We start from the raw sequence: 16269 nt of genomic DNA on the forward strand, positions 1-16269 counted from the left end.
TTGCACACACACTCGATATAAAAGAATGCAATATGAGCGTTCGTTTGCACTTTGTCCAGCACCCAACTTGTAGTTTGGTTCGCGGTTTTCACTGTGTAGTTTTTTATCACTGGCACTCTCATGTCCGGGTGTGTTTTTAAACAGAACGATATGATTGACACGCATATGAAAAACACTGATATCACGCCAATTATCTGGAAAGAAAAGGATAAGTTAAAACATGAACAAATGTCGAACTCCGTGTTAAGTTAGGGAGATGCCATTGCAACTGTTAGACAATTTTAATCAGCTTCAAATAACACGGAACTTTAGAGTATAGGTTGTTTGAAATTTTCCAAAACTAGAATATTCCCTCCTACTGAACAGTTAATTGTTACAGTGAAAAATAAGCGCAAATAAATTGACACAGATATATACTTTACTTTAGTAAGAATAAAGAAGAAGAAAATAAAAAAGAAGATTCCTTTAAGAAGATTGCATAAATAGATACAGCTATGATTTAACTTTACAATTAAATGTTACCTAAACCAACAAATGACAAAGAAAACTAACTTGCAATAAAACTTTTAAAACAACCATACCAATTATAACAACTGTGAATCGTTCCCGAAACAACTAAAAAGGAGTACAAAGGAAGTGTTTTGATTAGCATAAATTTAAATTAATCCCACTCGAATTTGGTAAACGTTCAGCAAATTGATGTACATTGTAAGACTTTGGATTACAACTCTGCCTAGAATAACGCTTCATTTATTTGAAATTAGATATTTAAATATGACGAAACGTGTTGAAGATGAAGGCACGGTTCGTGAATTCTGCTCGACGATTCAGAATTTTCCATCATTGTAAGCGTCGCTGTGAGCTCTTAAGGTGTCTGGTTTGTATCGACTTATTGTTTGAGTTGGTGTGAAAGCTTCTCTACAAACCAAGAGGTGATATTAAATTGTTTTATTATGATGTTTTGGTGTCTAATAAGCTTTAATTATGTCAATTAAGTAAGTCGAAAATACAAACTGAGACATGGATGCACAGAAAAACCAGAAAAAGAGACCAGCACTGGTGTAGGGGTTATAGCACGCAGCACGGATTGCTGAGGACCTGGGTTCGCTTCCCAGTGTTGGTCTCTTTTTCTGGTTTTTCTGTGCATCCATGTCTCAGTTTGTATTTTCGATATGTTTTCACGGGATACCCGTAAAAGTAACAAAATATTTGAAGTTGAAACAAAAAATACAAAAAGACTCCAAAAAACCAATCATAATTAAGTAAGTAAGTGTTTGTCCGCATTGGATACAAATCTGGGGTGACTTATCTGATGTAATGCGAACAATGCAGGTTTTGCAGGTGGTAGGACCTTGTGCAAGGTCCGCCCGGATTGCTACCACCATCTTGCTCGCTAATCCTGCCGTGAAACAGCAGTGCTTGCACTGTTGTGTTTCGGCGTGGAGAGTAAGACAGCTGGTGAAATTACTGGCACTTGAGGTATCCCATCTTAGTCCTCTAGGTTGGCAACGCATCTGCAATACCCCTGGTGTTGCAGATGTTTATGGGCGGTGATGAACTCTTACCATCAGGAGACCCACTTGCTCGTTTGCCATCCAGTCGAATAAAAAAAAAAAACAATGAGTTATGAGACACCTACGTCATAAGCAACCGATAAACATAATATGCAGCATAAGCAACCGATAAACATACTCTGGAGGCAGCAGCAGTATACATATTGTACACGCTTTATATCCTTGATTCTTCCGTTTTGAAAACATACGGTTATCCTTTTCTCTGACCTGCGCCAAATTGTATGACCCTAATCTTAGTATTGCAAAGGTTACCATTAGAAAAGTTTATAATAATATAAAAAATAAAAAATACGTTTTTTTTAAGTATTTTATAATTTTCTGCACAAATTCCTTTTTTTTTTGTAAGAACCTTCAATTGGTAAGTCGTACTTAAGTTATGGCGTGACTAAGGAAAATAAGTAATAAGTAAATAGATTTTGATAAAATTGCGAATGGTAGATAAGGGCAGTATGATCTGTTTCTTAGCAGTCAAGAAGATACCGGAAATGAACTAGTTACCCTAAAAAACGACACAGAACAAAACAAAACACAAATTTAAGTACTTAACTTGGTTTTTGAATAGGTACTTAAATAAATAGATGATACTGCTGCTGTATTAAGTCTCCACATTCCTTTTTAGCGATTTGAAAATTTGATAATAAAGTCTGGTGTTTTTAAATATTTTTTAGTGGCCATTTTACTTGTTCCTACAAAATGATGTCTGCTGTATTATAGTTATGTACCTTAGCAGCGTTGGAACTATATGGCTCGTCGAAAAGCGACCACATCTGAGGCTTGAGCTGCTGCCACCAGGAGACTGTGCCTTTGAAGTAGTCTTCTTCGAAGCCAAATTTTCGAGCCACCTCCTCCTCCGTCGGCTTTTCCGTGTCCAAGTCAAGCCGGTCTAGAACTGCCAAAGTTTCTTGGGTGTCCCGATGCTGCGAACAAAATTAAACTTAATCATTTATAAATACTTTTTAATCTAGTTTTACTTCAATTTCTGAATGCAGCATATCAACCTTATTGCTCGCTCGGTACCTCTCGCTCTCTTTACAGCTAGTTTTTTTTTTATAGACAAGCAGACGATTTTTAGGTACTTTTTAGGGTTCCGGAGCCAAAATGGCAAAAACGGAACCCTTATAGTATCGCCATGTCTGTCTGTCTGTCTGTCCGTCCGTCCGCGTCTTTGCTCAAGGTCTATCAATGCTAGAAAGCTGTAATTTTGCACGGATATATATGTAAACTATTTTTTTAGGGTACCTCCCTAGACGTAAAGTGGGGGTGTTTTTTTTCTCATCCAACGCTATGGTGTAAACCCATTAGGGGTTTGCTAAGACGATTTTTCGATTCATTGATGTTTTTGCGAAATATTCAACTTTAAGGTGCAAATTTTCATTAAAATCGAGCGTACCTCTCTAAAATCTAAACAGGTGGGTGGAAAAATTTGAAAAAAAATTAGGATGGTATGGTAGTAAGTTTATCAAACTTTCAAGGGAAACTATAACCGTATAAAATACGAAATTCTTAGAAACAAATTACTTAGTTTTTCGTAATGGCTACGGAACCCTATTTTGGGCGTGTCCGACACGCTCTTGGCCGGTTTTTTGCAATAAATTCTAAAAAGGAAAACAAGAATCGTTTTATTTTTATTTTAGCACTACTCAGTTATCCGCTGTAGTTTGTTCGTACATCATCATCAACATATTAGCCGTAGGATGTCCACTGTTGGACATAAGCCTCAACCATGGATCTTCAGTTGCTGTGGTGGGAAACAGCTTTTATCCACCGTGAACCCGCGGCTTTAACCAGGTCATCCATCCTTCTCGTTGGTGGACAACCTACGCTGCTCTTGCCGATACGCATTCAAATACAAATAATTTAAAATAGTAGCTTGTACAACAAGAGCATAAAACGAGCCATTTTACCCGAGACGTTCAAATAGCCACCCGAGCCGGTGAGGTGAGGGTGGATAGACACGTCGAGGGGAAAATGGGTTTAATGCTCGAGTTTTACACTCTTCTTTTCACTTCGATGGTGAGGAAGTGAAATAGCAACAGTGGAAACAATTGTTCACTTATTATGTACCTACCTTTTATTGTTCACGCATTACTATTATAATTATATTTTTTTAGTTTTACTGATCTATTTTGATTTATTTAATTGATTTTTACTTTTATATACTTACATAAAAATGTTAAAAAAATATATGTAGAAACACCTAATTTCGTTGGTATTGGACGAAGATTTTACTTTATGCACTAGAGCATAAAAGTTATTTTATAAATGTCGCCTAGATCCAGCATAAACACGATATTTACGAGCATGAGAAGTGAAAAAAAAATCATTTCGTTTTACTAAGTTGTTTTAAGATTATGAATGCGTCAAGGGACAGACAGACGATTTTTAGTTAGTTTTTTTACAGTAAATTCTGAAAAGGAAAACGAGATTTTCCTGTTTTTTTATTTACTTATTTTAGCACTGCTTAGTTATCCGCTTTAGGTTTTTCTTACAAAAAGTAAAAAATGGCATGTACCCACGATCCTTTAAATTTTTTGTAATGTTATTCAATTACCTCCCCAGTTTTAACTATCTACCCACGCGAGCAGGTTTCCTCCTAATTTTTTCCTTCACTGTAAAAGCTCGTGGTAAGCAAATGTTATATCGCACATGAATTTGGAAAAATTCAGAGCCTTCATAAAACGATACAAGTATGTACCTAAAGTTACATTAGACGAGTTGAGGATTATTAAAAAACTTTTCTTTGAGCCGAAAAGTTTGACATACGAATAGAAAATTAACTTATACCGCACAATTACGGCGATTGCCGTAAAGAGGAAAAGCTAATTACGTCAAAGGAATTATGTTAACCTAAAAGTCTGTGTTGTTCTATATTTTACAAAATATCACCAGCGTATTCAGTATTTATTTATTGTAACTTTTTTTTTAATAAATAAATAAAATTATACCCTCTTGGGGCGTAGCAATTAAGATATAAATATCATTAACTATATACATAATAATATATTAAATACATGTATTTTTTATAGAATTTTACACATTAGATGAAAGATATAATACGTGTTGTTGGTTAAATAAGTAGTCAATATTTGGAAATAATTCCTATCCGCATTAGCGATCCCTTCAAATAGCGAACCTACTGTGTTAAAAATAAAGTTGTGTTAAATATTTTTTTTTTTTTTTTTTATTCGACTGGTTGGCAAACGAGCAAGTGGGTCTCCTGATGGTAAGAGATCACCACTGCCCATAGACACTCGCAACACCAGGGGATTGCAGATGCGTTGCCAACCTAGAGGCCTAAGATGGGATACCTCAAGTGCCAGTAATTTCACCGGCTGTCTTACTCTCCACGCCGAAACACAACAGTACAAGCACTGCTGCTTCACGGCAGGATTAGCGAGAAAGTTGTGGTAGCAATCCGGGCGGACCTGCACAAGGTCCTACCACCTGCAAAAGCATACAAATACTGGTGATGTATACATATCATTTAATAATATTGTAAATCTGTTTTAAAAAAAATATATACCTCGTTGAGTTTCTTGCCGGATTCTTCTCAACAGAGGTTTTTCCGAACCGGTGGTAGATTTTTTTTGACATTCATAAGTGCTTGTTATAGCCTAAATTGAATAAAGATATTTTGACTTTGACTTTGACTTTGACTTTGAATGCAAGTAAGCTTTCTAAAGATCTATCCTTCGACAAATATTGTTATTAATATTATATTATAATTTTTTTTCCAACATTTGTTTTTTAATAACACCGAAACGATAAAAACTTGTTAATCGGAATTAATTAAAAATACCATTATGCCTTCGGCCGCTAAATCATTCAGCCGTAACAATTTTCGATGCAATATATTTCATTGAACGAATGAATGAACGAGCGAATGAACGAATGGAAAGGAGAATGGAGTAATGATGACAAAGAGATCAAATGAAACGTAATTTAAGCGACGGGTGGGCCAGCTGTGGCCAAAGATTAAAGCCCTATAAGGAAAAGAGTGGTTAAAAAAATAAGCAGCGATTTATTGTTCTCTCATTTAACCTTTTATTTATTTATTTCATTAAATTAATTAAATGATTATGTATTTTGTACATTTCGTAATATTAATTCATCTCGCTTTTTATTTTTTTTCCTGCTAATTTGCTGTTACTGCTGTCAATTTTTTTTAAATTATCGATGATTGTCTTTGATTTGTCAAGATGGCCAACATAACGTGTCCAATCCTTCTATCAGCAGCTCAACAACTAGCAGACTGCTAGAAAGCATTTATGAATCATACTTCTTAACAACCGTCTAACAAGCTTAATCAGTCAGCTAAGTAACAGACTGATCAAACCTCAATTAAGGTTTTTATATGAATAAGGCTGTTAGTCTAAAAACGCCAAATTAAACAGACTACTCGTAAGTAGGTTGTAGATATACTACTTCAAGCACACAAGGGGGGCTACTATAAGTACGAAATTCGTAAATCGAAGTTCGTATCGTACCGTCCCTCTCACTCTCGTATTAAATTATATAAGTGTGAGCGGGATGGCAATATACGAAGTTCGAATTTTGCACTTCGTAGTACAGGCCCATATTCAGGGAAATATTGTAGCCTTTGGGGGGAAATCAAACGAATACTTGTTATTATAAGGGTTTTCAATTCGGCAGCCCAATAAGGGTCACCATGGCGAGAACTTCGCGAAAATTCTAAAGGATTCCCTTTTAGCGGTGGTTGTGAAAAATGTCTTTGATAATTTTGGCACAGACTTTAAAAAGAACATTGTCAGCGTAGTGAAAGGGCTAAAATGTGCTGATAAATTATGTTTTGCGTTCAAAAAGGTATGCGAACTGGATAACTTAAGGCGCAATCTATCTGTATTTCTAATTTTCTTCCTAATATTATATATTATGCGAAAGTTTGTGAGTGTGCGCAAAAATAACGGCCAATTTGAATTTGGAATATTTTATCATCAACTAGCGTTTACCCGCGGCTTCGCACGCGTAAATCATTGGATACAGCAGTTGAATTGAAATTCCGGGATTTTATTTAATTCTCGTGGGAATTCCCTAAAATTACATCGTGGTTTTTATTGACGTTAAATTAAAACACCCATGCCAAATTCCATGACTCTAAACCCAGCGGTTGTTATTTCGAGATTTTATCCCTATCCCGTGGGAATATCGAGATAAAAAGTAGCCTGTGGATTATTCCAGATGTCTAGATATCTACATAGGTACTTACCAAATTTCATGACTCTAAGCCCAGCGGTTGTTATTTATTTTCGAGATTTTATCCCTATCCCGTGGGAATATCGAGATAAAAAGTAGCCTGTGGATTATTCCAGATGTCCAGATATCTACATAGGTACCAAATTTCATAACTTTAAGCCCAGCGGTTGTTATTTCAAGATTTTATCCCTATCCCGTGGGAACATCGGGATAAAAAGTATTCTATTTTTTAATACCGCATAACCTACAAAAAGTAGCAAATGACCAGACGGTCCCAAAAGAAGACCAGCGCCGTTCGCAAGACCGGCAGATTGCTGAATTGGAACCATTTCGTGACAATATGCATAACTATTTTTTATTTTTTTATTCTTACCCGTTCTTACCATGTAGTCACGAATAAATGTTTTCTTTCTTTCTTTCATATTTGAGACTTCGCATCTGATAGATTGTTTTATGTCATTCATTAGTGCTTGTTATAGCTTAAATTGAACAAAGATATTTTGACTTTGATATTGTATAAACAAAAAGGCATTTAACTTTAAATTTCTCCTGTAAAATATTGTCTCTAGTCAGATGCCATTGTAAATAGGTTACACATCATCGGTTGCGAAATAATCTAGACTCAAAACATCCAACACTTTGACATGACAACAAACGTAATATCTGGCCCGACCGTAGACCAAAATCGGGACCTGGAGCGTTGTAGTCAAGTTTGCATCGCATTGTTGTAGTCAGTTTAATTTAATCACCAGTCTATGTTGCATAAGGTGTCTATAAAGTGTTTTATTGATGGTCACAATGAAGCCACAATGCCACAAATCCTTCCATCTGTTAAACAAACAGTTCATCAGGCCCAATTTATCCCTTGAATTTAATGCTGAATAAGACTCGATGCTAAGTCCCTAGCAAATGTTGGTACTAAATCACGTTCCAATTAATTGTTCTCTAATCAATGTTTAAGCTGTAGAAGGTATGTTGACTAAATGGGGTTAAGGGGCAAGCTACTGCTATAAATTCCGAACCGAACCCTCTACCTCCGGGAAGGAGTCAGTAAGACGTACGTTGTTCAAGTACTTGTTATAAATTATTGACAATATTTTGTTCACGTATATTGGAGTTTGATAAGTATGCATTGTTTTTTCTATTTTTTTATTTATTTAGGTAAGTTTTTTTGCTGATTGTACGGTTGCGGGTGAGCAAAGGAATGTAACGCTTGATTCAATAAATTATTTATAGCACCATCTATGCGATATTATTGTTTTTTTTTTCTTTTAAAAACTTTAGTCGGTGTTGAATACCTAGTTGTATCACTAATAGAAAATTATTTATTGGAGAAATGTTACTATAAATTAGATGATTATGTAAATGCTAATGTTAAATGATGAATTATTTTAGCTATATGTAATAATAATAATGAATTATTTTAGTTCCAATATTATTTTAAATATCGCAATGCCCTAGCAGGGCTTAGAGGGGCGAATTATATTGTATGTACCAAATAAAGCGATAAATACAATTATAATAATTTCAAGAAATTGACATTAAATTTTAACATAAATTGTATTGACATTAAATATGAACAATTTAAGATAAGAAGAGATTAATAAGAATTATATAAAATGTGTCGTAAATAATTATAAGTAAATATTTTAATAGATAGACATTCTATACCCTTACAGGGTGTCATGTACCTACCGTCTTGTAAAACTACCATCTAATAATGTAATGAGCATGAATTCGAATGAATAAATATGAATATGAATAGATTATACCCAGGACGATTCTATTGCGCTTCTCTACGTTTTACAGTTTCTGTAATGTAGAATGACAAGGCTTATGTTAGCATTTAATGCCAAAATCATGTCCATTAATGTCGCTCTTCCAACTATCCCGAACTAAATTTAGCTCCCTCAATATTAACGGCGTCCTAGGAACCGGTATGACAAACGTAATCTGTCTACATATTCATGTCCCGAGCTACGGCACATCCACGACTGCCGTGGCGCAGCGAGCGTTATAGGAAGCTCATTTATGATAGCCAGAATAGCCTGCGTTTTCACCAGAGATGTGCGAGGTTGTGTGGGGGAATGTGTTTTTCATTAACCAATAGAAACGTTTCATTCACCAGTTCTCGCTCCGCTCAGCTGTTTCTACTATAGAGCTGTGCTGTGCGAAGATAGGTAAATGTAGCGTTTACTATTGGTTCATGACAGACACATACCTCGTAATATCTCTGGTGGAATCGTAGCCTTACGCATAACCAACGCGTCGAGTATTTTTGTTACGTTATATGGGTCATATGGATTTAATCTGCAATAAATAAATATTATTATTATTATGATTATATACGAATCGGTCATTACGCGCAACTGGTGCAACGTTCGTGTACTTACTTAAGATTACTACTTGGCCCCTATTTTACAAGTGCTACAATTTTATTATACCTAATTGGTTAAGCTCGTTTCTCATACAAAAAGTGTCAACTATGCAGAATTGTAGCACTTGTAACTTTTTTTATAGGGGCCGTGCCACGACCATACGCTACAGGCACGGTGAGCGTTTTTCTAAGCTCGTTGAATGGATCTCTGCTTTTTCGCAGAATTATATTTTCCCAAATGTTTTATTTGCCAACTGTTTTATTTCCCAACTCATGATTTTCTCTAAAACCATGTTTTTTCGGAACTTTCAGAAAACAAACCTAACGTAACCTACTGTACGTACTAAAAAACTAGACGAAAATACACTGAGTTTTTTTTTTGGTTTCGGAGAAAATTGAGAGTTGGGAAATAAAACAGTTGACAAATCAAACATTTGGGTAAAAATAATTGTGCAAAAAGGTAGCATACTGTTTTTGCAAGCTCATTTAGAATGACACTATCGCCGCGCGATCGCGCGTGGTCGTGGTGGACCCGTTAGCCTCCTGGGTGACTGCTGCACTGCGGTGGGCAGCTCAGCGAGGAAATCTACGTTAATCAAACTGACTGTACTGTAAATCATACTGGAAAAAGATTTAGAGATATTATGGTCTCACAATTTTGAGCAAATTTTATTTGAGATATTAAAATCTTAAATGGTTTTCGCAGTTACAATATTTTTTTAGCACTAGTTATATTTCAGGGCAAAAAGTGTAAATTATGTGATATTTTTAGTCCATTTTTTTATTTATATGAGAGCTGAGGTTCCAAGATACAGGTTACATAAATTACATTTAGCAAGCAGTGGTGGCCTAGTGGTTTGACCTATCGCCTCTCAAGCAGAGGGTCGTGGGTTCAAACCCCGGCTCGCACCTCTGAGTTTTTCAAAATTCATGTGCGGAATTACATTTGAAATTTATCACGAGCTTTGCGGTGAAGGAAAACATCGTGAGGAAACCTGCACAAACCAGCGAAGCAATTCAATGGTGCGTGTGAAGTTCCCAATCCGCACTGGTCCGCGTGGGAATTATGGCCCAAGCCCTCCTGTTATGAGAGGAGGCCTGTGCCCAGCAGTGGGACGTATATAGGCTGGGATGGAAATTACATTTTAGGAAACGTTTCAATACTTGACGGCTTTGTTTGGAAAAAAAGTTGCAAACATTTCTTAAACATGTTAAAATATGTTTTCTCGAGCAGGAAAACGTAATTAATAATTAAACTTGCTTTTGCACATTACATTTTCATACAGCAAAATTACATTTCCATTTTAGATAATTTATTCCAATTAACAAAAATATAGAGACGAAAGAAGTCCCCGGCGGCCCTGCTATTCCTGGCTCCGGTAGCGGCCATGGTAACGGCGGGGCAGGGGGTGCTATAGTTACGACCTGGTTAAGATCGCGGAATCGCGGTGGATGCGGAAAGCACAAGACCGGTCTGAGTCGAGAGCCTTGGGGAAGGCCTATGTCCAGCAGAGTCTTTCGGCTGACATGATGATGATGACAGAAACGAAAGTACCTCAAAACTACTAACTGGCATACTTCTCACCTGTTTTGTTCACTTTCTCAACATGAAATATTCATCAACTTCGAACTGAAATAAGTAATTTTCAAATGCAAAATGCCGTCTGAAAGTTTAATGTTTTTCATGTAAATTGGTTGACGAAGTTATTCAAAAGTGCACTGCCGTAGCCACTTGCATCATTTTCTAATAATTATGTTGTTGAAATACATAAAAATAAAATAAATAAAATAAATAAATATCACGGGACAATTCACACCAATTGACCTAGTCCAAAGTAAGCTTAGCAAAGCTTGTGTTATGGGTACTAAGCAACGGATAAATGTAATTATATAGATAGATACATACTTAAATACATAGTAAACACCCAAGACCCGAGAACAAACATTCGTATTTTTCATACAAATATCTGCCCCGACACGGGAATCGAACCCGGGACCTCAAGCATCGTAGTCAGGTTCTCTAACCACTAGGCCATCTGGTCGTCTACATAGTTTTTCACTGAACAACTTTGATACTCTTTATTTTCATCTTATTTGTTGATAGTTTCAGCTTGACGAAATGAAAATATTAACTACATACAATCACTGTACTGATCGTACTGCAATAATAATCGCACGTGAGGCGTTGTGTTACTCTGAGGATGAACTCTGTTTGTGTTCGAAACGCGTCAGTGTGGAGTGGTAGTAGTGATAGATGGGTTTGTGTGATTATTATATGTGTTCTTACAGTCGGGGATGGAGGAGCTGCAAGAACACACTATTGTTGCATAGACATAGAGGACGCGGGTGAGCAAAGTAATGGTTTGTAGTTTATTGATCCCTCCGCACCTCCGCACGCAAAATGAGAAATTAAAAAAAAATAAGTGCCACAGAAGTTTCATGATAGACGGACAACAAAGTTTCCGTTATTTCTTTTTGAGTTACGGAATCATAAAAAGTAACCAAAAAACTAAATTGCTTTTCAGGTTACATAATTTCTAATTTGCGAAATCTCTGTTTACGAAACAATTTTCCACGGACGTGCCCCGGAGCTTTTGCCAACAGAAAGTTCGCCGAGCTTGCAAAAAGCTCGTGTGGCAAAGTTTAATGTTTTTTGAACGCGAACTTAGCTCGTTTACCAGCCATGTCCGTTTTTATGACGAACGTGAGGGGATTCATATTAAAAACACTTTTATTCAATGCCTCATGTGACACCATGGTTCCATTTTGGGACTACTCAGTCGTATTAGGTTTTAGCTTGCAAAGATAGATATAATATGTCAGAGTGTCTTAGTAACGAATGTAAAAAACACTTTTACTTGTAATACGTATATGTGTAAAAAAACGCAGAAAGTTATTACATACAAGCTGTTAATTAAATAACTGAAAACCTCAGACTCACTAACAGTATTTTTTTAATATTTACAAACACCTTCATTATTAAAAAAAAATATTCATATGCTTTGCTAAGCCAGTAATTCCACTTGATTTTTAACTCTACACTCATAATTATGCTGAGCCGTGCATTATGCTGAGTGGGGACCTATTTAGCGTCATGTATGTCTTCATCTGTTCTATGTTTGTTTCTATGTTTGTTTTTTATGGCGTTAAATAAATGTATTTTCTTTCTTTCTTTATAATTAATATTCTCACGGGATTAGGGTTAAAACCTCGAAATAACAACCGTTGGGTTTAGAGTCACGAAATTGGGACAGTGGCTTTTAATGCAATGTCAATGAAAACCAGGATGTAATTTTCGGGTATTCCCACGGGAATTTCGTAAAATCCCGGAGTTCCAATTCAACTGCTGTATCTAATGAATGATTTACGCATGCGAAGCCGCGGGTAAACCCTAGTTTTCATATAAAGTGTTCTGCAACTGATGCCCGATTTAAATCCGGGCCCGACATCAGACAAGTGGAAACCAGTTCTGACGCGTTTCGAAGTCAACCAGAGCTCATCTTCAGATCAACACTACCACCAACTTGTATTCCGTTTACCTGTGTGTAGGTCATCCAGCAGCAAGGTTCGACCTGGTTGGCGTCCAAGCCCCAGAACTCCAGCTCCTCCTCGAAGAGCGGGCCGCACACATCCGTGGGATAGTGAAGCTTGCCAGTTCTGTGGAAGAATACGTCAAATTAATTTATTTAACAAGCTTTTACTTAACTTACAATGTTTGCGTGTATTAATCATCATCACAATAATCAGGAATTGTACTGTTGGCCATAAGTCTCAACCCACCTTAAGTTGCTTCGGTTGGAAGCGGTCTGCATACATCGAAAACCCGCGGCTTTAACCAGGTCGGCATCTCGTTGGTGGATGGACGTCCTATGCTTCACTTTCGCGATCTCTATTCGAGAACTTTTCGGTCCCAACGGCCATTTTTTCTCCGTGCTATGACCTGCCCATTGTCACTTCAACAAGCTAATGTGCTTGGCTATATGTTGGTTTGGGAACTATATTTGTAATAGTTGAATCAGGTTAGTGCAAAATCTGGCAATTATGTGGAGTCCATTTGTTTCGCTAGGGTAAATATGGAGCAGAGTTAAAAATAATTAACTCTCTCCCTTTCCGTCTTCAAAAGCGTTCCAGATTGCAATTTTATCAAAAAACTATTCACGCTACATGGAAAGTGTGATGGCATGAAATAATAACTATAAAATTTTCACATAGATTTTGAAAAACCAGGGGTGCGAGCCTGGATTTGAATCCACGATCCTCTGCGAGAAGCCATATGTCAAACCGCTAGGCCACCAAGGCGTACATTTATGATTTTTTTATTCGACTGGGTGGAAAACGAGCAAGTGGGTCACCTGATGGTAAGAGATCACCGCCCATAAACATCTGCAACACCAGAGGTATTGCAGATGCGTTGCCAACCTAGAGGCCTAAGATGGGATACCTCAAGTGCCAGCAATTTTACCGGCTATCTTACTCTCCACGCCGAAACACAACAGTGCAAGCACTGCTGCTTCACGGCAGGATTAGCGAGTAAGATGGTGGTAGCAATCTGGGCGGACCTTGCACAAGGTCCTACCACCTGCAAAAAAAATATTAGTAAAGATGGAATAGTATGAAAGTGTGGAACTGTTAATGACAACTGAACGGTAATACAGATGCAAACTCATTCTCGATACCCTTTAGCTTCCTGAAAAGCTAATAAACATTATGCTAAAGCAAAACCAGTCGATTAATCAAGGACTATCCTCAGAATCGGCTGTTAAAACAATCGGTACTGGAACTAATGGTGTAATGGAGGACTCTTCGAGAAACAAATCACAGTAAGTGGGAAAATCTTTGAGAATTTACCGTTCGGTTGAGGAAAAACGTCGTAGTTACATGAACTAGAGCAGACTACTGATTTTTTATGATCATAACAACTATAGCGCTACAAACGAAGCTGTATCATCATCATCATCATCATGTCAGCCGAAAGACGTCCACTGCTGGACATAAGCCTTCCCCAAGGCTCTCCACTCAGACCGGTCTTGTGCTTTCCGCATCCAACACGATCCCGCGATCTTAACCGGGTCGTCGCTCCATCTTGTTGGAGGCCTACCGAAAGCTCGTCTCCCGGTCCGCGGACGCCATTTGAGAACCTTCTGACCCCATTGGCCATCAGTCCTGCGAGCAATGTGCTCCGCCCACTGCCACTTCAGTTTCGCAATTCTTCGGGCTATGTCGGTAATCTTAGTTCTACTGTGGATATCATCAACTGAAGACTGCAGAAGACTGTATAATGCAATACAATACAAATTGTTTATTACACACCACACATCAGTACAATTTTATACAGACTCAACAGGAATGTGAATTTGACGAAGCCTTTTGCGGTTTAATTCTACTACTTAAATTATCAATTTTAATATAACACGGAGGACAGATGGCCGTTGGGGCCGAAAAGTTTTGAATGAAGACCGCGAATCGGCAAGCGCATCGTAGGACGTCCATCAACGAGATGGAAAGGTGACCTGATTAAAGACGGTTCTCGATGGATGCAGGCCGTTTCTAACTGAAACAGCTGGCAGTCTAGGGAGGCATATGTCCAACAGTAGACGTCTTACGGCTGATATGATGATGATTACGATGGATTATAAGTCTTTTAGTTTGTGTGTTAATGTGCATGCGTGCGCGTGTATGTATGTAAAAAATAAATAGAAAAAGAAATATTTATTCGCTATTCGCACAAAACATAATAAAAATACATTAAAGAAAGAAAAAAAAACAACAATATACGAAATCGCGAAGCGGTCCCAGCTCAGCATAGTGTTGGCCGTGTAGGCCAACGCTGGTCTTCCGCTGTGACCGCTTGGCGACTATGTGTGTACTCCTTCACACTAAACGGCTGGAAGCATGCAGATTTGACATGCAGATAGTTGGATTTGTGAAATGTTATAGATCCTAATTATATTATAAATGCGAAAGTTTGTGTGTGTGTGTGTGTGCGTGTGTGTGTGTGTGTGTGTGTGTGTGTGTGTGATGTTTTTTCCTTCACGATATGTACGGATAGCTGGACGTCTGGAATAACAACATAGGCTACTTTTTGTCGCGATATTCCCACGGGATAGGGATAAAATCTCGGGTAAACTTTGTTGGCTTAGACTCATGAAATTTGGTACGAGTATGTAGGTAGCTGGACGGTTAAAATAGGCTGCTTTCTCCGTCTTCGAAAAAAGGAGGAGGTTCTATGTTTATTTCCGATATTCCCACGGAGCGAAGCCGCGGGTAAACTCTAATTAATTTACTATCTTATTTAACTAAAAACTTTGTAATAAATTGATTGGTGCTTCGTTATAGACCAAGTTGTGAAAATAAAACGGATCTTTAGCCACAAAAACACCTCGCGTTGTTAGCTTAGGCGACAATGCTGTGATACTCTCATAATTATGTCTGTGGCTAAAAAGTTCTAAAGCTACATTTGGGTTCGTATAATTTCGTCTAAGAAATAGCTGGTCTAAGTAGCAACTGGTCTAAAAAGTAGCTGGTCTAAGTAGGAAGTGGTTTAAGAAGCAACTGGTCTAAGGGGCAAGTGGTCTAAAAAGCAACTGGTCTTATCTTAACCTGTTTTTGGCAAAAACTTGAAAAAACATAGGTAGGTTAAGTTAGGTTAGAGTTGCGTCAAGGCGCAAGCGCCTCAGCCACGCGGAATAGGAGCTCCGTCGACTTTGAGTCAAAGAATATGACCACTTGATACTTAGAGAAGTTGCTACTTAGACCAGTTGCTTCTTAGACCAGCTTTTTAGACGAAATGATACCAATATTTAAATACAACTCAAGTTAATACTTATAAAATAGCTTTAATACTAAAGAACCTGGCTTATGTAGACCTAATCCAGTTGGTATAAATCACCGGAGGAAATTTTCGTATCCGAACCCGTCTCGCTGTGGATTACGTTCGTTACAATCCCTTCGTGAAATATGTTAGAAAAAAAGAAATCTTACAATATACCGCTGTGAAATTGATTCAAAGGGTATAAAAAGTATTACTTTGTAGGCGCTGAAATGAGTATTCAAATTGCATGTTGTGGAGAAGCAAAGTGAAACTTTGTAGGCCATGGATATGAA

At 37.4% G+C, this 16269-nt stretch overlaps 1 protein-coding gene across 1 annotated transcript in view; it reads right to left on the reverse strand.

The window, feature by feature from the left end:
* The window catches only part of LOC141441079 (potassium voltage-gated channel protein Shaw-like), a gene marked incomplete in the record, with an annotated part of 155735 nt that overhangs the window by 12745 nt on the left and 126721 nt on the right, over window positions 1-16269 (reverse strand). Inside the window, 3 exon segments of the mRNA XM_074105717.1 lie at window positions 1-194; window positions 2297-2491; window positions 12705-12822. Of these exon segments, the coding sequence (XP_073961818.1) occupies window positions 1-194; window positions 2297-2491; window positions 12705-12822 (507 nt within the window).

This window comes from Choristoneura fumiferana, chromosome 23 (genome assembly GCF_025370935.1).
Source record: "Choristoneura fumiferana chromosome 23, NRCan_CFum_1, whole genome shotgun sequence".
Lineage (NCBI taxonomy): Eukaryota > Metazoa > Arthropoda > Insecta > Lepidoptera > Tortricidae > Choristoneura > Choristoneura fumiferana.